Genomic DNA, 26,672 nt, shown 5'->3' with positions numbered 1-26,672 from the left:
TGTTGTTACAACTAGTGAGGCTACTCAGAGGATAAAGTTCTTTTTCTTGTGAATGAAAGTGCTCAAAGGTTAATTCATTTAAGGAGGCAAGTTGCTGAGCATTTTCTCTTTGCACCTTAAGACATCCTTAGAAGTCATGGTGAGCTTCCATCATTACCTCCTCAGGTAGGAACAAGTAAATAGTTCACTGAGCAACCATCCAAACTGGGGAGTCAGACAATAAAGACTCTTTTAGTATGGCTCCAGATCAAGGTTGAGCCTTGTATGGAATTAGACTTTAACTGAAATTAGAAGTTTTGTCTGTGCTCTACTATTACCTGCTCAGATTCTGAGTTCTTTACTGGGATATGCTTCTTTCTCCAATAAAGAAACCCAGAAATCAAATATACCTGTAAAATAGAGTTTATTGCTGTGCTTCTGATCTCTCTCAAGGGTATCAGGAGATACCCAGGAAGTGAAAATATCTGCTTCTTGTCTTCCATGCTGACCTTGTGGTCTCTATTGACTACTTAGCTCTTACAAGGGCTTATGTTGCCTGCCCATCGCTACGCTTCATAGGGGATGTAGAAATTAGATTTTCAATAGGTGCCAATAGTATGTTATTCCAACACAAACGTTACCTAATATTCTTTGCTTCTACAAAAGCAGTGATATGGACCCAGAACATCACATGTGAAGGCACTATTGTGATAAAGACGTGGTTATGCCTTCTCCAGTATCTTCCTGCACAATTAAATCAAATGTTGAATTTTGTGTCCCGTTCATAATACAAACAGATTAAATACTAGGCGGTTTTATCTCTTTAAAAAGAAAAATCTTCTTGATCCTTAGGAAAGTAACAGTGTGAGGGAGGCTCTGTACAAAATAAGAAGGCATTTCTCTAGAAGTTGAAGCCCTTTCAAAAGAAGGATAAATACAAAAGCACAGTAAATAAGGCCAAGAAAGTTTTTTTATGGAACAAAAGGAATAAAAGAAATCTAATAATAAATCATTTCCCCTATAAGGAAGTTTGTCAGAAACTGTCCAGTTGTATTTCAAATATATTGAAGGATGGAGATTTCACAGCCTCTTCAGGCACTTATTCCAGAGCCCATCCAACTCTCACCTGTAAATCATTCTTTTTCCTTATATCAAATTCAACTTTCTCTTGCCACAACTTTTGACTGTTCCCTCTCATCCTCACACTGTGCAACTCCCAGACAAGCCTGTTGTGTCTTCTCTACACACAGTGAAAGATAGTGTTAGACCCCTTAACTTGTCTTCTCCAGGCTGAAAAATCCTTGTTCCTTCAGACACCCATAATCACCTTGGTGCCCTACTGCTGAACTTACACAGCTTGTCACTGTCATTCAGGTTCTAGAGGGGTGAAATCTAGTGCTAAACACTATGCATTGATCCTTGAGAAGCATCACTCCTCACCAGTTACTGCATTCAACAACAGCATGGGCTGTTTTCACAACACCTTGTCCTGACCCTGTGTCTCTGAATACCTCATGTTTGGCCCAAAAGTAAAGCTCTCAAGTTGAACAAAAGAAAACAGAGATTAACTGAGTCATGCACTCAATATAAAAATAATAAGGTAGTAAAAAGCAAGTGAACAGTAAGAACATAAAGAGCTAAGTACCTACAGAAGGAGATGGCTGATCTCTTAATTTGTAACACACTTAAACTCTAGGAATAGTTAGGGTTTTAGATATATTCCTGTCCCTTGAGAATCCCATTGATTGCAGGCCACTACTCAGTGTCTCAGCTTGTGTTCGCATTTTTCCAGTTGCCTATAATTTAAGAGCTCCCAGGAAACTTCAGGTATGAATTGGACCATTTTCGACAGTAGAACAATGGCATTCAGGCACCAGAATTTTTTTAAATTGTATTCTTAATGCTTTTAATATGAGATAAACCAATTATTTTTCATATTCAGAAAATGGAAGATATCCAATAAGGACAACTTACTTAAACAATTAAAGTTAGCCAAAATTAAAAGCAAATACAATGGCATTTAAAAAGGTTGCATGTGAAGTATCATTCTCTCATGGCTGCATCACTGTTTTTTACAAGAAAAAAAAAGAGAGTGAAGAAAGCCTATATATATTATTCCAGACTTTCTGTAGGAATATACAGTTGTCTAAGAAATGCAATTTTAGACTCTTCTTTTTCTTGGTTATCTTGCTATGTCAGCAACTACTATTATCTCTTCATTTGGAGATGTTGTTGACTGAATTTTGCTCTCCATCAGCTGAAAGGAAAATAAAAACTTCCATGAGTTTTATGCATATGTGTATTTATATATATGATTAGGTTAGCCTGTACAATTCTGAGAGTATTTCAACTGTTGTTGCATATTGCTATAAAGTATTTCACATCTTTGTTTCTTAGGTGAAAAGTTCTCCTTAGCTGGTCATTGAAACATTGAAATTTCAGCAACTTTTTAATGCTGACACATGGGTGTTTTGCGGGTCTGGAGGTGGGTGGGAGAACATGTTTTTCTGTAATGCACCATGTAGGTTATCGATTTCAAACAAATTCGCTCTCCTCAACAACCTGAAAGGAGTAGTGGAGTGGTGCCTGGTCTTTTCTTCCAAGTAACAAGTAACAAGAGATAGGACAAGAGCAAACCTGGCAGGGCAGGTTTTCACTGGATATTAGGAAAAAAAATTCTTCACTGAAAGAGTTGCCAGGCATTGGAACAGGCTGTCCAGAGTATTGGTGGAGTCATCCTCCCTGGAGGTATTTAAAAGACATGAAGATGTGGAATCTGGGGACATGGTTTAGTGGTGGGCTTGTCAATGTTGGGATAACAGTTGGACTTCATGATCTTAAAGGTCTTTTCCAATCTAAATGATTCTATGAATTAAGGATTTATTAAATTAACTAGTTAATTTAGCTAAATTAACTAATTAAAATGGATAAACTTCACTAAGGCGTGAAAGTAGATCGGTACCCATGGCCTGAAGTTTAGCTAATCAAACAGAGCACGAGTAACATGATAAAATAGTGGACAAAAAAAAGGTGCAAATGAACAGCTGGTCAGTGTGCTGGTGTGGTCAAATGCTGTGTATGACCACCACAGTCTACTGTTTCCTTATGAAACCCTATTTTGAACTGTTTTCTTCGTTACCTTGCTTTCTATTCTGCATGTGTAAGTAAGAGAGATTCAAGGTGACGGCTGGTGACCTGGGGGCTAAACACAGGGCTCAGACACAAGGACTGGATGTGAGGAACTTGCAAATGTATGGTGCTTGTAAATGAAGAGAGTGAGAGTGTATGCTCATCTCACTGGCAAACTTCAGCCCTGCTCAGCTGGAGAGTAGCAGGAGGACTGTGATGTCTGGGCCCCTATTTATGAGACTGCCCATGATGTTGACGTGGTGTTGGTAGAGCCCCCTGTGCTGTGGCTGGCTGCATCACTCTGCTCTATTGTGTCATTGTACATGTTTGTGCCTCATGTTGGGGAAACACACAGCTCTTCCTGCTGCCTGAATCTACCAGTGGAAGCGTCAGTCTCTGCCTGTGAGACTGGAGTGGGAGAAACCCCATGGTTCTGGAAAAGCACAACATTTAACTTCCCTTAACAAACTTGTCTGCTGATTTTCTCTTGTACTTCTTCAGAATATGGCAAAAAGAAGAGTTATACTCTGTAATAAGTCCCTTACAATTTAAAAATTCATCCAGTAGAATTTTGTGTGTATTTCACACATTAAATATAAAAATAGAGAGAGAGAACATACCTCTGGATTTGTATCAGGCAGTCCAAAAAAAGCAGGTTTTGGCCCTGGGATTTGTGGAAATGCTGCTTTCCAACAGCCAGTCCTAGAAATCAAAGAGTATTGAATACAAAAGTGAACTAACCGTAATATGACAAAACCATTGCACCCTTTAACTTTAGCAAGTTCTTATCTTCCTCTTCTGTTTTAGAAATGAACTGAAAAATATACATAATCTCAGCAGAGAATGAAAACATATCAAGAATACACTAATAATTTGGACAGTAAAAGATTCATTCTTGGTTAACGATTTGCTAGTAGTTAGTTTCTTCTTTGAAAATGAAAAAGAATTTGTCCCACTATTTAAGTCACTACAAACAGTGAAAAGTGGGTGTAAAAATTATAACAAGTTGGGAAAACAGTATCTTCTCTGAATTACTGTATATTCCTATGCAGAGTCCATCATACCACAGAATATCCTTTTTTCTTCACTTAAGTAGTTTATTTCAAGAGATAGTCTGCTTAGCTTATGGGCTTCCAGACACATTGAGTGTGCTATGACAATTCTAATAAACAGTGCAAAATCTTTCCTGGTAAGTAAAATCAACCTGTGTTTGCAACAAATTCATTAGTTCAAGAAATCAAAAAACCTGTGGTATAGGCAGTCTGCATTGCAAATATTCAGAGCAGATGTAATGTTAATATAAATAATTGCATACAATTGCTCTCCTTGCCACATTGACAAAATATGCCCTGGAAAAAGTTGTGTGGATCAACTAGGGAGAGACTTTGGGCATTACCATCATAGCACTTGCATTAGGATTACTCATTTGAATCAATTTCTATTACAGTGGGAATGAAAACTAGTTTACCTATACTACAAAGACATCCCTACCTTATTTGTTTAAGAACTTCAGATGTTCCACACGCCCATATAAAATAAAATAAATCCATAAATTAAGTTTACCTTTTGAAGAACAAAATTGCAATGATTGCCATTAATGGTGTTACAAATGCTACAATGAGTAAAATCCACACTGAAGAAGAAATAATTTCCTCATTTCCTGAAGGAGAAACAGTCATAAATTATTATTATTAATAAAAAGGAATAGATCATATAATCACAGAATAGTTTGGATTGGAAGTGACCTTTAGAGATCATCTAGTTCCAACCTCCTGCCATGGGCAGGGACACCTTTCACTATAACAAGTTACTCAGAGCCCCATCCTGTCCTTAAGCAGTCCCACAGCTTCTCTGGGCAACCTTCTCCAGAGAGAAGGTTGCCCAGGCCTCATCACCCTCATAGTGAAGCATTTCTTCCTAATATCTAACCCAAATCTACTCTCTTTCAGTTTGAAGCCCCTCCCCCTTGAGCTATTGTTACATGTCCTTGCACAAACTCCCTCCCCAGCTTTCTTGTAGGCCCTTTAGGTGCTGGAAGGCTGCAACAAGGTCTCCCTGGAGCCTTCTGTTTTCCAGGCTGAACAACCAGAACTCTCTCAGACTGTGAAAGGTGTTCCAGCCCTCTTGTGATCCTTCTTGTGACTGTCCTCTAGACTCACTTCAACAAGTTCACATACTTTTCATACTGAGGCTGCCAGAGCTGGATGCAGCACTCCAGATGGGGTCTCATGAGAGCAGAGTAGAGGGGCAGAATCCCCTCCCTCAACCTACTGGCCACACTGCTTTTGATGCAGCCCAGGATATGATTGGCTTTTTGGGTTGCAAGTGCACATTGCTGGCTCACATCCGGCTTTTCACCCACCAGCATCCCAAAGTCCTTCTCAGCAGGGCTGCTGTCAGTTCCTCCATCCCCAGGTCTGTATTGATACCAGGGGTTGCCCCGACCCAGGTGCAGTACTTTATACTTGGTCTTGTTGAACTTCTTGTTAAACATGTACTGTGGTGACTTATTGGTGAATATCAGTCTGAAAGGTTTGGCTTGGTATAAAAATGAACTCTGTAATTTAACATATAGTAGAAATGTCTGCTGGGAGGGATTAACATTGAGCCTGCTTGTCCATCCCCTGCAGTAAGCAGGTATGCATTTCAGCTCCGTGTAAATTTTTTATATTATTTCCTATGTTAGAATGTTAAGAGATCTGTTAAGTCTCTTCCTACTCCTCTCTGTAGTGTAGATTGAAGCAAAATGTTAGCCAATCCTTTTATAGATATGTGTGTCTGCAGGTGCACAGCAATGTGTGAGGTAGACAGGATATCACTGGGGCAAGAGTAGCCCAGGACACGGATTTGTTCTTACCAAACTCAAGAGGTGCACTCCATTCCCCCCAGGCTGGGTTCACAAGGCAGGCACTGCCAGCTGTTCTCATTTTCAAGAGATATTTCTTTCTTGTGTTGGACCTTGGAAATGTGTGACTATTTCCCCCTTCCTAAAAACAAAGCAAAACTGAGTTGCTTTTCTTTGTTCCATGCCTAGGTATTGAAAATATGCACTTGCCATTTACCAGTGAAACTCTTAAGAGACTATGAAAGCATTGTATGTTAAAGTAGACTGCTGTTCCAGAGCAAAAAATAAATGTATTCATGTTTATTACGTATATATATATGCAACTGCGTATCTCAAAAACAACCTGACACTCACTAAACTTTTTACATTTAGAATCTTTTTATCTTTTACACTGTAAAAGTATATCCTGTGGTTTCTTATGATACAGTTTGATTTATTGATAATTTCCCTGAGCACAAAGACAGAGACAGAAAAACATCTTGAACTGTGTTCTTTCAATACTACCATTCATGCTACCACTGAGTGATTTGAGGAATAAGCTGTCTGCATTGTACCTCACCTGCCTTGGTCTTTGCATTATGACTTTTCAGGAAAAGCATAACTTTCCTGCCAAACCTGTAAGTAAGTAGAAGACTGCAATACTTAGTGTTATTACAATTTATTGAAACACTCTTACTCTTGGAGGCCCTCAGCACAGAGATGGGATGTTAAAGCTGCACTGATTAGCAGGAGGTTCAGCATACTTGCAGACACCCTCCACCCAAAGGGCTTTTGTGGTCTATGCTTTTCATAAACAAAATGAAATTCTTAGGAGCTGTTTTATGTTTTCTCCTCTGTGATGTGTAACTTCAAATTCTGTTCCAAATATTTGAGAGGGAGAGTAGACAAAATAATGCAAAATAGAAGTTTTTTTGAAAATACTTACAGAAAAACAATAAAGTTCTGCTCTTGAATGTATAACAAATGATGTATATCATGATGATTTAGCAGTTTGACACATTCATGAAATCTATAAATAAGGGTCCCATAAAGCATAGGGCACTGAACACATACTGATTTAAAGGCATTTGCATACTATTTACTTTTCACGGTTGACTATGAAACAAATATGTATTACTGATTAATAGAACAAGCAGACTCACTTGTTTAAAAGCATATTTGGGCTTTCCTTCAGGATTATCCTGTAAATTTAGAAAAAAAGGAAAAACATTATCATTGCTTATTTTGTGTTTTGATAATAAGTAATTTTTATCTACTGTCCTGTTTTTCTGCATTCTTTTTCTTGTCTACTTGACAATTTGTTCAGAAGAACTAGTAATTTATCCAACATTTAGTATCTAATATCTAACTAATCTACAATGCCAAGTTTATATAGTAACTACTTCTGCTATGAAAAAATATTTGTTTTCCTTGCCATTGCAATTGAGATACAAATCTTGTTTCAGATTGGTGATTAAACTCAAACACAAGCAAATCAGACCTGAATGAAAACTGTAACCTTATTCTTACACACACCAGGAAAAAAAGAAGATAAAAATCTGTGAAATAAACTTTTAAGTTGGCATCTAATTTTTTAATTATACAATAAATGTCACTATATGTAATTGCAAATACTACGTAAATATTGTTTTCTTTTGGATGAAAATATTTGGGAACTGACATGGATTCACAGTTATTTTAGGCTGCCCTCCAACTACATTTTTGACAAGTAGAATAGAATATGCTCATTTTTTCTGAATAGCCATAATAACTAGTGTGTAATGTGGTGACCACACACAACAAATGACTGCAGACTATATAATCTCCATTAGACTACCAGAGTTATGTATTTTTGTAATTATTTTGAAATACTCCATTTTAAAACAAAACTAAATTTATCCAGACTTGTTTTATGAAATAATTGCATGCATGCTCATGTGGCATCTGAACATGAGGCTGTTCAGCTTGGAGATGAGAAGGCTCCAGGGAGACCTTACAGTGCCTTCTAGTACCTAAAGGGTCCCTCAGGAAGGCTGGAGAAGACTTTTCACAAGGTACGTAGTGATAGCACATGGAGGTTTGACCTTAAGCTGAAGGACAGTAGGTTTAGATTAGATATTAGGAAGCAAGTATTTACTGTGAGGGTGGCGAGGCACTGGAACAGGTTGCCCAAAGAAGTTGTGGATGCCCCATTCCTGGAAGTTTTCAAGGCCAGGCTGCATGGAGCTCTGAGCAACCTGGTCTAGTGGAAGGTACCTCTACCCATGGCAGGGGTTTGGAATTAGATGATATTTAATGTCCCTTCCAACCTAAACTATTCTAAGATTTTATAAGGCAAGCTGCTGTCCATGACAGCTTCTAGTACTTGCAAACAAGCTACCTTATGCACAGGGATCAGTCTAGGTGAAAGTATAACAAAATGCAGTTCCAGAAGGACAATTGGTCTTTTGCAAACTTTAGAAGAGAGACACCACAATTAAAAAAAATAGAGAAAATGTGTATGATAGTTAAAAAGAACTCCTACAGGGAATGATGCCACTGATCAACAGACCTGACTTTATGGAGGTCTATTGCTTACCAGGAGCCAGGATCCAGGATGCTGCATAAGGACAGCCAGACTTGTCTGGCTGTTGAACCTCTTGCTGCTCTTCTGTGTGGACACCAGTGATAGGCCTAGGGGTAATCTGAAAGGTTTCAAGGGTGATTGTAGATCACTGGGGGGATGGTGAAGAGCAGAAAGTCCAGATGGTGTCTCCTCAGTCCTTCCAGTGAGACGAAAAGGCTTGAGCAGAACTGCAGTTATCCAGCAAGTCAACACCTGGCTGAGTAACTGGTGTTATAGGCAGGGTTTTGTCTTCTACAACCTTGGGACCCTTTTTGAGAAACAGGGGCTACTGAGCAGGCATGGGATACATTTCACCAAGGGGGGTAATAGTGTCCTTGAAAACAGGCTTGGTAACCTGGTCCTTCTGCTGTGTATAAAGGAGTGCCTTGTATGCATAGAGCTCTGTCTTGAATGATGAACCAGTAAGATAACTTGTGAGTAGGCAACAGAGAACAGACCAGCACAGATGTTAATGTAGTAGGTCTTTGTTTCAGATCTTCCGATCGAGAAAAGGAAGCAGATTGGACCCTCTTCAGGCAGCTTGAGAAAAATACAGCCATAGGCCTTGGTATTCAAGGGAAAGCATTGCAACTGGCAGAGGTCAGTTTTATCCTGCCACCTGGACCAAACATACAGCCACATGGTTTTTTTTGAACACTTCCAGGCATGGTGAATCCATCACTTCCCTGCTCAAATGCCTGACCACCCTTTCAGTGAAGAAATTTTCCTAATATCCAGTCTAAACCTCCTCTAGTGCAACTTGAGACCATTTCCTCTTGTCCTATTACTTGTTCCTTGGGAGAAAAGATCAACCCCGCTACGACATCTTTACAGACAGGTGTAGAAGGCATTAAAGTCTTCCTCCTGAGCCTCCTTTTCTCCAGGCTAAACAACCCTAGTTCCCTCAGCTGCTCCTCATAAAACTTGTGATTCAGGCTCTTAACCAGTTTCACTGTCCTTCTCTGGACACACCTGAATGGTCCATTTCCGTGTGCAGAAAATCAATCAAGTGTGCCAGGTGAGCATTGCAGGACATGAAGCTTGAGTCTGAGCTCAGAGACAAAAAGGAATTATTCAAAAGGTAGAAGAATGGATTTGGGAGAAATACAAAGATATCATCCGTGTATATAGAAATAGAGTCAAGAAAGAAAAAGCTCAGCTGGAGTTAAGAGTAGTGAGGAAAGTGAACACAAGAAAGTTTTTTATGAGTTCATTGACATTAAGAAAGGTTAAGAAGAAAGCAGACCTGTTACTTACAGAGTTGGGGGAAACTAGTTACAAAGGACATGGGGGAGGTATTTGGTGACTTTTTAGCTCAGTTCACTGGTGAGGTTTGCCTTTGGGTTTCCCAGATATCCTGATCTATAAAGCCTTAAAAAAACCCCCATACCTGAAGAAGAAACATTTTTTCAGACATGAAAAAATACGATTGAAATTATGTTACTCATGAAGTTATCCTTTTTTTTTTTTTTTTTTTTTGTGTGCATTTGCTCCCAATGCAAATAACTTCAGTTGTGAAAAATAAAGTTTGAAGGCCGACTGTGGTACAACATTTGTTGGTCATAGTGTATTGGTAAAGAAATACAAGTTTAGACCAGGCAGTGGTAAAGCAATAAATTTTGCAGAAGAATTTTTTATGGATAAATCTTCCAAAGACATGATTATAGCTGCATCTTATAGTCTCAAGGGAGCCTATGCTGCTCAATTGCTGGAGTAATTGTTGGACCTTGACATAATTAATAAAGTGAAAACTGCTACTTATTATTAAAAAAAGCTCAGAAGTTCAGAGAAGGTGTGAAATTCAATATTCTTTATAAAATGAATATAAGTCATATTAAAAAGATGTTAAAAAGTGTGTATTGCTTTTTTGCAATTGACTTTTATTCCAGTGCCACATGGAGTTTTCAATAAGGTTTCATTGTTGCAATAGCCAAGTAATTCAGAGGAATATTGCTGTTTCACTGCAGTTAGTTGGGCTTGCAAGAAAATTTATCATGAAATAGCAAGCTCAATCCAGACTAAGAAATTCCAAATTTCAGAAATCCTGGGAAGGCCTTCAATGAGCCACTAAGTGACCAAATCTGGCAGTAGTTCAGGAAGGTTTTTCCTTTGTAGTCACTATCTGCCACCCTGTGGTCTTTTGCCGCAATTATACCACAGTTACAGCTGTTTACATATACTCCAGCAGCGGAACGCAGCAAGCTCATTCCTTCCCTATTGTTCCAAAAAGACTTATAAGGTCAAGGTCCTGAATTTCTGTAGCTTATATCATTCTCCCAGTAACCCGTGCTTGATCACACTGCCTTTCTACTTTCTCTCACATTTATTTTCCTTTTATTTAGGATTATGAATCTTCAACAAGTGTGATGCTTATATCTGGGTAAGCTATTTGCATTTCATATATAGAGAAATTCACCTCCATCAACTCAAACTTGTTAAGTGAATGTATATTTCTCTTTTCACTATTTAAAGCCCAGCTCTGCCCTTTCACAGCTATGCAGTCACTACTGGAAAGACTCCAATCCAGGGCAATTCCAAGAGGTTTTACTGAAAGAAGTGCTTTTTCTCAGTGTTGTCACGGATAAAGCTGTGATATGTTCAAATCTTGATTAACCAAGTTTCTCCTCTGGGACTGTCTCCGTTACGTAGTATATCTCCAGCAATATCTCACTCAAGAGAGCAGGAATAAAAAAAAGAATAAAAGATGGCAGTATGGCATAACAGGATCCCTGAGAGGCACAGCCACCAAGGAATATGGTGCTGCATGTGAGGAAGACTGCACCATACAAGAGAAACTGATTTTCTTTTCACCCATGTGTACTGGTAAATGCAAACATATGAATTAATGTTAAACATGGGTGAAGAAATTCCTCTTACCTTATACTTTATGTTGATTTCATATTCAAAACACTTGTCTTTGTTAGAGTGACTTATTTGGGGTCGTTGCCATTGAATTATGCAATCATTTTTATTTTCATCACAGTTGACAGTGATATTTGATGGAGGCATGAGCTTTTCTGAAATGACACAACCAAGAATCCAAATGATTAAAATCGCTTGACCCCTTTTTGCTTTGATGAGAGTAAAATTACAAGTAACACCCCTATGAAGGAAGATACTCTTTTGTATCTATTTTTCTTAGGACTTGTCAGAAATAGTTGGAAGACCAATGTTTTCTAAATCATGTCCACAGGATCAGAAAAAAAAAAAGAAATTAAGCCAGGGAAGATGATATAGGAGCATGCACAGATACAAACCCCTTTCATTTTCTAGATGAATAAAGTAGAGTACTGTCTTTTTTCTGAAAGAATGTTTATAACTGTGGATCAACCAGCTGCTGCTAACCCAGAGTAAGTAAGAAGTAAGACATTCAATACACTTTTTTGTCTTTAAGCCTCCTCACAACAATGCTTCTGTCACATGATGGTGTTGGTTTCTTGATGTTGTGAACTATACAGTTTACTCCCCCCTTGCAAAAGAAATAGCCATACAAATTTAAGAAAGACACTTCAGTTTTAATAATTTAGGCAACTTTTTCATGTATCTCCCCTAACTTCATAAGCAAAAATATGAGGACCTTTATATTTTGATCATTGCCAAGGACTTAATTATTGGAACAGCAAAAGACAGTCACTCACAGCAGAAAGGGTGACAAAAGGCTGGTGCAGGAAAGCTTAATTTCAGCTAGATTACTACTTCACATCAATCTTTAGGGACAGGCCTGGCCTATTTGTGATGGGCTACTTGGTCAAAGAACAGTCTTGTTTCATCTGCAGTGAGTAACATTACATTTTGAAGACAATACCAAAACCAACGTGACAATGCCAATGAGACTTTACCACAGTAGAAGTAATTGCACAGGACACTTTCAAGTAGAGCACTACATGTGAAAGCTCTGTTGTATGTGTATTAATTAATTTAATCAAGGCTATGGTGCCACTCTATGTCAACCCCACTGGCAATGAAAAGCAGAAATCTCCGCTCAAATAAACTTCTAGAAAGTCTCCTCTGTTGAAAAGCATTTGGCCATCACTGAAAGGACATCAGGGGAAAGTACAGTTTTTTAAGTCTTGTGAACCTTCCTTGAGAAAAACCTAAAACCAATAAGGGTAGATTGCTAAAGAATCTGAGCCAGATTGCAGCTGTGGAGCTTTCTTGCTTAATTTCCCTCATTGCTCTTTTGCTTGGGCAATAGCTTTTCTTGAAGATGCCACAGTCTATTACTTTCACCTCTAGGTGAGGCAGGGTTCACGATTCCTTCTCAGGGATAAATACTCTACTCTTCTCATGCAATATTGAAAATAAAGACAAAATAAATTATTTACTTACCAATTTTATACAGTTCAATGTACTCATCATAGAACTGGATCAGGGAGTCTTTGCTAGACCCATTAACTAGGAAGTAAGCTTTTTCAATCTCTATCCTCACATTTTGTAATCTACATCCCACGTTTCTGCCGTTTTCATCTTTAATGTAAAGCTCACATTCCATCTGCCCATCATCTCTGTGTAAAGCAAGGTATTTTCATTAAACACGGGTAGTGTGATGTGTTGAATGAGAATTCAGGCTTCCCTGACTCAAGCAGACCTACTTACCTTGAGTTCTGCCAGTAGAGAAAATACTGTGTATCTGCTGGAGCATCCCTTCCTGCCTGCCAAGTGCAGTTCATGAGGCAAATGTTATAAATCACACAGGAAAAATTTTCAATGGCTGACCCATTCATGCCTGCAAACAGAGGAATATCTGTGATGAAGAAAACTAATGTGATTTCTCCAATCTGGAGGATCATGGCACATGCTTAGGTATGTTAGACACCTGCAAGTCCAACTAGTTATTACTTGGGTTAGGAATGACATATGTCATTCTGGGTACTAACACTGAAGGATATTTTCACTGACAGACTCAATGAAGAATTTTTTATGGATAAATCCTCCAAAGATATGATTATAGATGCAACAAAACAATTTGTGTGCTGATTTGTAAAGCTGGTGATCTCAGGAGCATTGCATAAACCTTACAGACATACATTTGGTGGATACTATATTAAGGTCTAAAGATTGATTATCTGTCTGCTGTATACAAAGTTTAGGATTAATAGATGTCAGGCAGGTGGGTAAACAGCTGCAAAAATAAAACATCAAAATGGATCACGTCAGTATCATTCAACTCAAGTTACCCAGTATATAAGTTTGCTGAGGGTATTAGTTCTTTGCTTTCGAGGATATAGATTAGATACAAGGAAGAAAACCTTCACTGTGAGGGCAGTGAGGCACTGGAACAGGTTGCCCAGAGAACTTGTTGCACCATCCTCGGGAGTGTTCAAGGCCAGGTTGGTTGGGGCATTGAGCAACCTGATCTAGTGGAAGGTGTCTCTACCCATGGTGGGATTGGAACTAATGATCTTCAAGGTCCTTTCCAACCCAAATCATTCCTTGATCATAATTCTATGATCTAGGAGCACTGTCTAACTTCTACAAATCCAGTATCAAATCCAGTAAAAAAATAAAAATTGTGTCTAGGACCTTTCTTAACAGGCAGCAGGTACTTTATTTGCAAAAAAACTCCCTCCATTCAACTTCATTCCATATACTCCTCTGACACCTTGTTATATATTTGCCTAGGATATCCTCTCCAGTCCCGGACTTCCTAAAGTCTCAGTGAATACCTCAGCAAACAGAACAGTTGGAAAGAAAAAGGTAGACCTACCTTCTATTTCAAAATGTCTTTATTTCGTTTATCTTTCTGTCATAGTCTTCAGGTTCAGAGAAGATGGAAAGACTGTATTTTAAAGGGCTGTATAGCTACAAAAAGGGCTGTCTCCCTCCCTTGTGTTTGGGGAACTGTCTTAGCATCGGAAGTGTTGCAAAATACAATGTTCATCACTTCCCTCCTGATTCATAGCAAATTTATGTAAATGCTTAACTCATGATTGCATATAACGCTAACAAGCAGTTAGCTTGTTAAATTTCCCTTTCTGTTTTACAGAGTATGCTGCTGCTTGGGAATCCAGCAAATGCATAAAAATATTTTCTTTTATGTGTATTTCTCTCTAGCTTTAAGCAATACTGAGAAGTACAAAGCATCTCTCAATATAAGACATCTCTGGGGGATGGGGGGTGGGGGATGGGAGTTCCCCATGGAAGGCACCAGGACAAGACCTAGCAGCCCCATCCCATCCCACCCCCAATCCAGATCAAGGGGACCCAGGGCAGCCCCAACCCCTGCAATCAGGCACCTCCTTTGGGACTGGGGTGGGTCATGGGCCTGCAGGTGTGCCTGGCTCAGTGGGGCCCATGGCTGGGTGGGGCAGGGCTGTGAGGAGCTGGAGACTGTCCCTTCTGTGGTGTTGCTGATGGACCGGAGGGTCTGAGAGGACGTCCTGGGTTCTGAGCAGGGAAGATCCGGAGGACTGGGTGGCAATAGTCAGGTCTGTGGGGGCACTCAGGAAGATGACAATGCAAATTACAAAAGTTCTTTAAGTGGAAAAAGAGGATTTCAAATCTTGGGTATGAATTTGTGCTGGTTAAACCTTGACAGAAATCTTCAAATAATATATATCACTATCAAAAACTGTGATGTGGATTTGCCCTCAGTCCATTTCTCCAAGTATGAAAAAAGCCAAACCACAAACCACTAAAACAGACAGAAATTGCAGGTAGTAAGCATCCAAATGCAAATAGCTACTCAAGGCCCTGATGCTGAGCGTTTGTTACCTTCTCATGTCATAGCTGTGCATCTTCTAAAGAAGAAGGTTATTATAAACAATATAAAATGTCAAAAGTTCCCTTATACCCCAAAAGGCTTTGCTTCACAGAAGAAAATGTAATTTACTAAATATGGAGATTTATAATCCATGTAAAGTAATTTTATTTCTTCACATGTTGAAATTGAAGCATCACTAGAAAACATGACATTTTCAAACAGCAAGGTATGTCAAGATTTTCCTCTTAAAAACAGGCAGATCCTTTCTGCTTGGAGTTAAAAATATAGGAGAGAGAACAGCCCATGTACTTCTCTACCACTCCCATTTCTTGGCTACTATATTTGGAAAAATTCACCTGCTGCCCAGCACCCTTTCAGGATGCTCCAGGAATTGCTTTTTTAAAAATCCCCCAGTCATTCCTATCCCACTGAACATATAGTTCATATATGTCAGCTATTCATACCTAACTGAGATAGAGATATTTCCAAGAGAGGAAGCTAAAGATAGTGCAGTGCTGACTTTCCTTGGGGACTAAAAGGCCTACTTTCTAGAGACCCAGAAATGAGTCTGATGAGTATTTCTGCTTCCTTGATTCCAGCTAGAGTGTGGATTGATGACTGAAGAGCTATAAGTGGGCACTTGTTTTCCAGGTTCGTTCTCTTACATTAATTGTAAATGTTAATTATACTGAGTTGTCACTGAGACCAGCCAACACCATATAGTGGATATCTGACCTGCTTTCTTCTCCACAACTCATATATTATGAAGGGAACAAGTGTAGCAAAGCAAGATGTGGTGGGTTCCTGGGGCTGGGTTTTGGTAGCGGGGTAGGGGGTTACAGGAGTGGCTTTTGTTAGAAGTTGCTAGAAACTTTCCCTGTCCAGTGGAGCAATTGCCAGCCAGCTCCAGGGCATGCTTCTTGCCACTGGCCAGGGCCAAGATAATCAAGAGTGATAGTAACACCTCTGTGATAACATATTTAAGAACAGAAAGTTGCACAGAAAGAATTCCAGTCAGGGAAGAGAGGAGTGAGAACATGGGAACGACAAAGTAGACACCAAGGTCAGTGCAGAAGGAGGGGCAGGAGGTGCTCCAGGCGCCGGAGCTGTGGCCCCTGCAGCCCGTGGTGCAGACCATGGTGGAGCAGCTGTGCCCCTGCAGCCCATGGAGGACCATCGGGGTGCAGAGACCCACCTGCAGCCCATGGAGGAGCCCATGCTGGAGCAGGTGGATGCATGAAGGAGGCTGTGACCCTGTGGGAGGCCCAGGATAGAGCAGGGTCCTGCCAGAGACCTGCAGCCCGTGGAGAAGGAAGCCCACACTGGAGCAGGTTTTTCTCGGGTAGGACTTGTAGCCCCTGTGAGGGACCAACATTGGTACAGCTCTTTCGTGAAGGACTGCACCCCAGAAACAGCAACTGACTATAACCCCCATTCCTTATCCCCCTGCACAGCAGGAGGGGAGGAGGGAGAACATTCAAGGAAGGAGGGGTGGGGGGAAGGTGTTTTTAAGATTGTTTTATTTCTCACTCTTTGGCTTTTATCATGTTAGTAATAAATTTAATTAATATCCCCACTTTGATTCTGTTTTACCCATGAAGGTGATCAATCACTGACCTCTCCCAGCTCTTATCTCAAGTCATGAATCCTTTGCTGGTTTTTTTTTTCTCTCCTCTGTCTAGTTGCAGAGGGGAGCGAGAGAGTGGCTTTAGTGGGTACCTGGTATCTGGCCAGGTTCAACCCACTGCACAAGTCTACTCATATTAGAAACTTTTTGACTTCAAAACTATTTTCTATCCAAAAAAAAAAAAAAAAGGGGAAAAAGTACCTGCTCACATGAAGTACTAAAAGAGCAAGGAATGTGCTAATAGAGCCAGGCATGAATCAAAAATCAATCTGTTAAACAACACGGTATGATTGTGTTTGTGCATTTGATCATGTCTGTTAATGACTATTTTGTTGATTGAGGAGATGAACAACTCACTTTGAACATCCAGAACTTAAAAAACTCCAGTCATCCATAGAGATGAGAGAATCATGAGAGAATCAACAATCATGAGAGAATCAACAGAGCCTGACCTGGTCTTTTGTGGTTTCAGAAGTAAAAGTCTAAGGCAATGGTGGCTTTATAAGGACCAATTCATTGACATTCACTCTCTTTGTGTGCTAGTAGAGAATAAAAATGTGACAAAGTTTTTCTGAAGCACAGTTATGAAGCTAAGAGTGGGAATTAAGAGCAAATAGATGGATATTCTACCAAAAAGTAGATTTAGTCAAAGAAGCAACTCTTTTTGGTAAGAATCACTATGACTATCCCTATCATATTATAGATGTCAACAGAAAAAGCAAGTGAAAGCTAAGATATCAGGTCTGGGCCTATGACAGTAATTCAGAGGAAAAAGCAGTCCATTGTCCAAAGTTTCAATGTACTTGCAGATTAAAGAAATTCCATACTTATCCATGTGGGTATTTTTTGAGCACTTACTGTGCTGTAAAGACAGAAGAAAGGACTTCTGATCACAAAGAATGAAAAACCCTACAGTGTGCTGTGTTCTTCTCTTTGGAAGAAAGTACTCAATTTTGTGTGGTGGTAACATTGCATTTTGTGTGCTCTCTCACATTTTATATCTCTGCAACAAAATGAAGAAGACTGGGTTTTAAGGATTTGGGTACTTTGTTTTTAAACTGGAATATACTGCGGTAGAACAATCCAAACAGCCCATAAAAAAAGACAGTGGTATTACTGTAGAAAAGGGAACTGTTCTATTTAGGGGATTTCTTTGCTTGTCTATATTTAAGGCAAGTCTTTACCTACAGCTTTCAAAAATGCAAACAAATTAAAAAAAATTAAAAATTCCCAAGCAAAGCTGGTGTTACTGCTGGTGTTACCAAAGTCTGTTATCTTTCAGAGGCCAGAAAACTAGTGTCGAGTAGCCTCTCTATGATCCAGAAGCTGTCCACTTCTGATGCAGGTGCTTTTATCTTTTGGCAGTTTGAGCTTAAGTAGAAGGATCCTCCTCTGATTCTTCTTCCAAAGGATATTCAAAAGAAATTTTTATTGAAAACTTATTTAGAAACACAGAACCATAGAAAAATTTAGTTTCAAAGATGATCCCTTGAAGGTAATCTTGTCTAGTGGAATTTTATCACCCTGAGAGGACTTTATTTACCGTGAGAGTATTTCAGCTACTTGAGATGACTTTAAGCATCCTGAGACTTGATGGAATTGAGAATCAGAGAATATCCTGAGTTGAAAGGGACCCACAAGGATCATCAAGTCCAGTTCTTGATCCTGAAGAGGACAGCCCCTGGAATCACGCCATGTGCCTGAGGGTATTGTCCAGCTTCTTGATCTCTGGCAGACTTGGTGCTGTGACCACTTCCCTCGGGAGCCTGTTCCAGTGCCCAACCTCCCTCTGGGTGAAGAACCTTTTCCTAAAATCTAACCTAAACCTCCCCTGACACAGCTTCATGCAGTTCCGTCACCACAGAGAAGAGGTCAGTGCCTGTCTATCTCCCCTCACGAGGAAGTCATAACTGCAATGAGGTCTCCCCCCCCTTCTCCAGGCTGAACAGACCAAGTGACCTCAGCTGCTCCCAGTATGGCTTCCCCTCTAAGCCCTTCTGCATCTCAATAGACCTTCATTGTGTGCTTTATGTCTTTTTACTATTGTGGTGCCACAAGCTACACCAAGGTGAGGCCGCACCAGTGCAAAGCAGAGCGGGACAATCCCCTCCCTCGACTGGCTGGTGATGCTTTGCCTGATGCCCCCCAGGACACAGTTGGCCCTCCTGGCTACCAGAGCACTGCTGACTCGTATTCAACTTTATTCAAATGGAAGGTCAAAATTGATGGATTTTTCTCACATCTCCTTATTAATTGGAGGATTCAGGATGTGATGCTTCTATTTTATCCAGGTGTTATAAACCCACCCAACTAGCCTGTACTATTTGCAGCTAGCAAGTAGCAGGCTTCTGCTGGAGAGTCTGAAAGTTCCATTTCCAACATTTCCCACTCCACACATATACACATAATTATCTGCTACCTGTTAGAAATCACATATTAAGTAATTTTTTCATCTAACACAGATATGAAGGGATTAAGAATGGAAGGAAATTTTTGGTTTTATAAATGTCAGTGAGCAACATGCTGTGCTAAGGGACGTAGCAACACAGATTAAAGGCAACAAGTGGACTTAGAAAACTGTATCATGAGCTCTTTAATAATACCATTTTGTACGAGCAAATGATCTTTCTTAAGAGGTTTAATCTTGGCTAGTTTTCAGTAAGTTTTCATACAGCTGACAAATTTTTATTCCTGATCACAGTATCAATACAGCTGTACCTTTTTCAAGACACTGAACCCCTGGAGATCCTGAATAAACCCCTTAAGTTTCGTTGTTCTTCTTTTGAATGGTGTTGGAAAATATTATAATAACTTCCAAGGCAGTACTGAAATATTTTTGCTGAAACACTGCAGTATTTATCATTAGAAGAAACAGTAGTCCAAAACCCCAAAATGTTTATGGAAAATGCAATCAAATACAAAGAGGCTTTTAAAGATAGGCTCTTGGGGAATTGTCTCTACAGGCAATGCTATTCTCACTGCTTGCAAGAGTAAGAGAATATGAAAAGCCTGTTAACTTCTGCCAACAAGATATATGTGCTTGAAAAATATCAAGTAGCTCGTTTCACTTGCATTCCATTACATCACTTCTTCAATCTCTATTATTTCTTCAGTTTCATGGTTTATTAACAGATTCTCATATTCTGCCTATTAAAGGAAGAATAAAACATTTCATTAGTGTTTCAGGCATGAGATTAGCCCCAAAGTCATGATTTATGAATCTCCTGTCATTCAAAGAGTTGTTATTATATAAAAGCTGTAGTAGGACTCTGTCAACGAGAACACCGAAATAGACACGTCTAGATCTTCTCTCCGTGTTGAGCTCATCAAAGAGGAACAAAAGACTTTTCAACTCTGTATTGGTTTTGTATTTTTTGTGGCCAGGTTTTGGTGGCAGGGAGTCTACAGGGGTGGCTTCTGTGAGAAGCTGCTAGAAGCTCCCCCCATGTGCAGTAGAGCCAATGCCAGCTGGCTCCCGAATGGACCCACTGCTGCCCAAGGCCAAGACAATCTGGAATGATAGTAACACCTCTGTGGTAACATTTTTAAGAAGGGGAAAAAGTTATTGCAAAAATGAAATTTCAGCAAAAGAAGAGCAGAATGAGAACACGTGAACAACAATGCAGACACCAAGGTCAGTAGAGAAGGATGGGTAGGAGGTGCTCCAGGTACCGGAGCTGAGGGTCCCCTGCAGCCCGTGGTGCAGACCATGGTGGAGCAGCTGTGCCCCTGCAGCCCATGGAGGACCACAGGGGTGCAGAGATCCACCTGCAGCCCATGGAGGAGACCCACACCATGGCAGGTGGATGCCCGAAGGAGGCTGTAACCCCGTGGGAGGCCCTAGCTGGAGCAGGGTTCTGGTAGGGACCTGCTGACCTGTGGGGAGAGGAACCCACGCTGGAGCAGGTTTTCCTGGCAGGACTTGTGGCTCTGTGGGGGACCCACACTGGAGCAACCTGTGCCTGAAGGACTGTACCCTGTGGAAAAGTGACCCACGTTGCAGCTGTTTGTGAAGAACTGTTGCTCCTGGGATGGACTTGAGTTGGAGAAATTAGTGAATGACTGTCTCCTGTGGGAGGGACCCCACGCTGGAGCAGGGGAATGACTCCTCTCCCTGAGCAGCGGCAGGAACACCCTGTGATGAACTGACCATAACCCCCATTACCCATCTCTCTGCACCACTGTGGGGGGATGAGGTTGAAATTGGGAAGGAGGTAGGGGCAGGGGAAAGGACTTTTTAAGATTTATTTTACTTCTCATTCTCCAGCTCTGATTCTGTTAGTAATAAATTTAATTAATATCCCCTCTTTGGGTCTGTTTTGCCCATGATGGTAATCAGTGAGTGATCTCTCCTGGTCCTTCTCTGAACTCATGAACCCTATATTACATTTTCTCTCCTCTGTCCAGTTACAGAGGGAAGTGAGAGAGGGGCTTTGGTAGGTACCTGGCGTCCAGCCAGTGTCAACCCACTACAAACGCAAAAGACAGAAAACTCCTGTTTTAAAACATAGAAGAGTTAACACGATGAAGGAAAAGGACTTAAAACGATTTATAAAGGCTCACCAGTACTTCAGTGTGTCCCTGTGGACAAATTTGAGCTTCCAGACCTGCCTGTAGCCAACTTAAAACAAACTGGAACATGCTGTCTAGATGGGCAGTTCCTGCAATGTTTATGTATTTGTTCCTTCTCACTAGTCCTTCCAGCTTTCCACCTAAGTAAGCACCTCTGAACTCTCTGTTCTACTTTCTTGCTTACCTTACCGTAGAAACTTTTTCTCCTCTAGCATTATTACCAAATACTAACATGGGGTTCAACACCTTCTACAGCAAAATGATTGTAGAATTCTTTGTCCCTTCTTTCCCTGTCTGATTCTGCATTATTATTGCACTGAGAAGCTTAGGGTCAGCACTATTCAAGTGATAGCTTATGGTTTATAGGGAGGGCAGGGTGAAACTGTATTTTCTCCAATGCTCCATGTAGACGAATGACAATTTTTTCATAATGGAAAAGGTAAAACAGAATATTTATTTGCATATGGACCTTCTCTTTCCATACCACAGGAACAAGAAGAAGAAAGAAAAATGATTCTTGCTTGTGTGCATCTTTCTGACACTTAGGTCATACCTTCAAGACTGAACTTGACCTCAATTTTTAAGTTTCAGACAGATGGAAAGAAAACGTACCTGGAAATCCACTGGACAGGCCTCATGGAATGGGTCTCTTGGCTGTGGTACCGTAGCAGATGTTTTTTTCAAATAAACCCTTCTACAGTGACATAAAGTGTTGGTGAAGAAAAGACTTAGTGTGCAAACATATGAACACATACTCTATAATAATGCTCCCGAGGTATTATTTTATTCCTCTAAGACAAAAGTAGTATTCCTCTAAGACAAAATTAGTATTCCTCTAAGTCAAAAGTAGCTAAACGTTATGTAGGCTGAATACAATGTTATAATTTCATTGTTCGGAATATGGATGACAATAATTTATTTTATGACTTACTAAAGCCTCATAAGAAGTTGGGTTTTTAAGTATATGGAAGGGTTATATCACCAAAACATGAAAACAATTTCATGGACCACACATCTACATTGCAGGGTCTGATGTCAGGAAAGCGACACCAAGGTAAAGCTTTGTCGTAGTATTGGAAAGCATTGTCTCATATTAAACAAGTCAATAAGAATGTTGGGAATCAGAAATATAAAACCCACTTGAGGAACATCCAACAGGTCATGATTCCTAGTGTAGTTCAGTGTTGATTTCCCCCCCTCCCTCATTTCCTTTAAAAAGAAGCCAGAAGTTTTCCACTGGGGGAAAAGGTGTTATTTTAACTTCAGAATAAAAATTTTGTGCAAGAAATGAGGCTTACACTGTGCAGAGAAAAAGTGCAAGACTTGCTGCCAGCCCCGGTATCAGAAATAAAGTATATGATGAAGTAGATGTAAATTGTTGTTTTCCTGAAAGTCAAACAATCATCAAAGTGTTGGTTAGCATCACAGGACAGGAATGATTGCACAGCTATTTACAATCTGCTTTGCAGGAGTCAAGCACTGTATGAAGTGATGACTTTAGCACCTCGTTGCTCTGTAGTATGTGAAGGAATAGGATGGTTAACAGCATGTGGACTATCTGCAGTAACATGAGACCTGAGGAGCTGAGCCCCACAGAGTATTGAAAAACCCAAGAGATGGAAGAAGTGACAACAGACCTCAAAAAGGTCTGCTTTATTCACTAACCCCTTGCAAGAAGCACCGTCACACCAGAATGCTTGGAAAACTCCCTCATATTAAGAGACATGCCAGTTCTCCACCTCTCTTTGTCCTAGCAAATTAATGGGCAATTATCAGTGGGCTTCCATCTGTAAGGATTAAGTAATAAATGAGGCAGACAAGGATTAAATGAACTTGGTCAAGGAAGTGATTTTCATTCTTACCAAACTCCACAGGTGTACTCCACTCTCCCCAACCTGGGCTCACTAAACAAATGCCTGTGTCAGCTGCTCTGATTTTGACGCTGTACCTTTTTTCTGCGCGGAAATTCTCATATAGGTAGGAGTGCTACAATGCAAAACAACCAGACTGAGAATTTTTTATTAGTTTTATATTATTATGAGAAAATTTCACTTATGTCTCTGTGGACAGACTAGAGTGAAATAACAAATAGGAAAATATCCCTTAATAAGTTAGATTGTTTCATCCTAATTCCTTTTGTTTAAACATTTTTGTTATTGATAATATGAAGATGAAATTTGCTATGTGCTTCCCTGGATCCCTAGGCTATGCTAAACAATAGGACTTTAGGGGAAAAATTTTTTAGAGATCTGACATTCCCTTACTGTGGATGTTTTTGAAACTGAAGTAGAGTTTGACATCCAGATTATACAGATGTGAAAACCTGATTTTTTTTAAGTCCATCTATATACTGGCTTAATCTTTCAGGTGATATTTTTTTGCCTCTTCCATCTCAATCCCTTCCAGACACCATTAATAAAGAAGAAATTCGCCACATTTTGTGTATCTGTTACACAGAATCACGATCCATATTTATACATATATATCTGAATATTCTAGGAAGTACAAAAGAATGTAAAATAGAAGATTTTGTGAAGTAATATCAAGTTCCGCATTTGCAGGTGTTTTTGTACTATGTTTTATAAACAATAGTTTAAAATTTTGGATTTAGAAAACTTATCAATAAAGAACATATGTAGTACATTGAAACTGATAATGTGAAACCAAACCAATTTGCTTGGAGGATTCTGTAATATAGAAGAAATTTCAATAAAGAATAAATGTTAGATTAATATAGACTTACTGTTTTAGATGTGGTGTTGAAGTTTTTCTCAGGATCAGCCTGGCAACAAGAGAAAAGTCTAATTTTTAAGATTATTTATTTTGCTACCGTATAATAACGAGCCCACTCTCATGAATGTTTGATTTTCATGAAAAAACCTTGTATCTAATATCTTAAATGCCTTCTTTTAAAGACTGCAAAGTTAAGCTATTCTTCCACTAAATGATTTTTCCTCACCACAGTTGCTTTGAAATATTGTACCTCTTAAATTTGATCACAGAATTGAGTACCAAAGCGCTAAACAAAAAAGGCTCAGGTTTAGAACCAATTAAAATTTTATGTTTTACTTGTACAAAACAAAGTATCTTAAACTTACTAGTAAACTCAGACAACATTATTACCATTAGTTTTTTTGCCTGTGTGGCTTTTATACTCTTAAACATTTAGTTTAGCTATATTATGTCTCCTTTTTTAAAAAATTTTTTAAAATTTTTTATTTTTTTACTGTTGGAACAACAAACTCACAAATATTTCCACAAATATTTTGAAGTTTGTTTTTTTTTTTTTAAGGATGTAATACTTCAAAATACTTGCAGATACTGAAATTTATAATGACATCTGTATACAGCTGAGACCTGGAAAGCCACTTTAAGTTAAAAACCAAAGAACTCAGAACTTAATAAAACCCCACAATGAACAGATGCTCTGTGACTGCCTTACATCTGATTGTGACAGCTGTGGTGCAACCATCTTGATTATGTATGCTGCAGGCTTACTCTAGAGAAACATAAACTCCTAAACTCCTTCAGCAACACAGGCTGGTGTCAGTAAATGGAGGCAATAGGAGAAGAAGGCAAGGTTGGATATACACAAAAGACAAAATGAAAAGTACAGGCACCCAGGTGGAGATATCTAAGACTCCATTCTCTTACATGTGCTAGAATAGGTATTCTCCCTCAGTATGGGGAATTCCTTGCCCAGTTGCTTTAAGCACCAGCTGTGCAGTGGACTGAAAGCATTCCTTCAGTTTGCTGCCCCTCTTTGTAATAGCAGTCCTCAGCTCATGTGTAAGAGAGGCACTACACATCAAAAAGGAGAGATTAGTTAAGTAGGCGAAGAGAACACAGTACTGGTTGTATGGTGGTATGTGTGGGAATACAGACATAATAAAATACTATTAAAAGTCATAATTATTCTTACCTTGTTTTCTATGACAATTTCATATTTGAAACAGCTGCTTCTTTTCACATGACTTGTGTGAGGTGGTTGCCACTGAATATTACATGTATGAGAAGTTTCTCTACAGTTCACAGTGACATTTAATGGAGGGGTGAGTTTTTCTACAATAATATAATCAGAAATACTATTGATTAATAATAGCTCTCTTCACTCTGCCTTTATAAAAATATAGGTAGATGTTCAAGCAACTGGTCTAAATAGATGTAATGCAGCTTTAGCAGAATTACTATATTCTCCCCATATTTTGAAGCATGACTCCCTGGTTTAGCACCCCAGTTGAGGAGACTGGAGCATCAGCAACAACAGTAAGTAAAATTAAAAAACACAAACCATTTATTAGATTTTACTGAATTCAACATATAATCTGTATGTGTTTGTTTTTCTTAGTCTTTTTTAATACTGTGTTCATATAAAATAGAAATAATATTTTTTTATCAACAACATTCTTCCATTTAAAAAAAATGAAGGCTTTTGCTCACATTGTTAAGGTAATTGGTTCTTTTTTATTTGTAGATGCACAGAATTATGAGATAATAAGACCAACATCTAGATAGTCCCACTCAGGCATCCTTAACTAGTTAATCCCAAAAGATGATGCCTTTCTTTCACAGAATAAATATTTGACTGAAATGCTCATGATTCTCCAACCCATGATTGTCTCTATACTCCTTAGTTTTTGTTCATTTTTATACTTTAGACTTTTCAGACATCAGGGCTGGAGAAAAGGAAAAAAAACACCTGTTATGAGAAGCAGTATTTTAAAAATATATGCTTTTTCCCAGGCATGAATTCTTCATTCTTTTAGCATAAAACTAGAAATAAAATAATAATAATAAAAAATCCTTACCAATTTTGTATAGCATAATCTTCTTCTCATATGACTGAATGTTTTGTCCACTTCTAGATCCATTTACCAGGAAATAAGCATACTTATATGCTATTGTCACATTTTGGAATCGACATCCTGTGTTCCTTCCCCAATTATCTTTGATGTAATTCTGGCACCCTGTGACATCTTCTTTCCTTTACATGAAATATCGTATCAGCTAAATATTGACAATGTAACGTATTAGACCAGAAAGAAAATTCCCTATATTCAAACAGACCTACTTACTCTGAGGGCCTCCAGTACAGAAAATACTGGGTATCTCTTGTAGCAGTCCTGCCCACATGCCACGTGCAGTTCATGAAGGACACATTAAAAATGACACAGACAAAATTTTCAATGGCTGTCCCATTCATTTCTGCAAACACAGAAAGAATATCCCATGT

General features: G+C 39.2%; 1 protein-coding gene across 1 annotated transcript in view; it reads right to left on the bottom strand.

Moving 5' to 3' along the window:
* Positions 1 to 2,000: 2,000 nt before the first annotated feature.
* The window catches only part of LOC108641609 (granulocyte-macrophage colony-stimulating factor receptor subunit alpha-like), a 29,570-nt gene continuing 4,898 nt past the window's right edge, over positions 2,001 to 26,672 (bottom strand). The window contains exons 2-14 of the mRNA XM_018084058.1: positions 26,515 to 26,644; positions 26,248 to 26,423; positions 25,362 to 25,501; positions 24,183 to 24,221; positions 23,302 to 23,425; positions 13,134 to 13,263; positions 12,867 to 13,042; positions 11,415 to 11,554; positions 7,096 to 7,134; positions 5,966 to 6,095; positions 4,672 to 4,768; positions 3,729 to 3,810; positions 2,001 to 2,236 (exon numbers count right to left, since the gene is read on the bottom strand). Coding sequence (XP_017939547.1) covers positions 2,162 to 2,236; positions 3,729 to 3,810; positions 4,672 to 4,768; positions 5,966 to 6,095; positions 7,096 to 7,134; positions 11,415 to 11,554; positions 12,867 to 13,042; positions 13,134 to 13,263; positions 23,302 to 23,425; positions 24,183 to 24,221; positions 25,362 to 25,501; positions 26,248 to 26,423; positions 26,515 to 26,642 — 1,476 coding nt within the window. The 5' untranslated portion in view covers positions 26,643 to 26,644 and the 3' untranslated portion in view covers positions 2,001 to 2,161. The remainder of the gene's footprint in view (positions 2,237 to 3,728; positions 3,811 to 4,671; positions 4,769 to 5,965; positions 6,096 to 7,095; positions 7,135 to 11,414; positions 11,555 to 12,866; positions 13,043 to 13,133; positions 13,264 to 23,301; positions 23,426 to 24,182; positions 24,222 to 25,361; positions 25,502 to 26,247; positions 26,424 to 26,514; positions 26,645 to 26,672) is intronic.

This window comes from Manacus vitellinus, unplaced genomic scaffold (genome assembly GCF_001715985.3).
Source record: "Manacus vitellinus isolate BGI_N305 unplaced genomic scaffold, ASM171598v3 scaffold_7_pilon, whole genome shotgun sequence".
NCBI classification, from domain to species: domain Eukaryota; kingdom Metazoa; phylum Chordata; class Aves; order Passeriformes; family Pipridae; genus Manacus; species Manacus vitellinus.
This window is presented reverse-complemented; position numbering and strand designations above follow the sequence as displayed.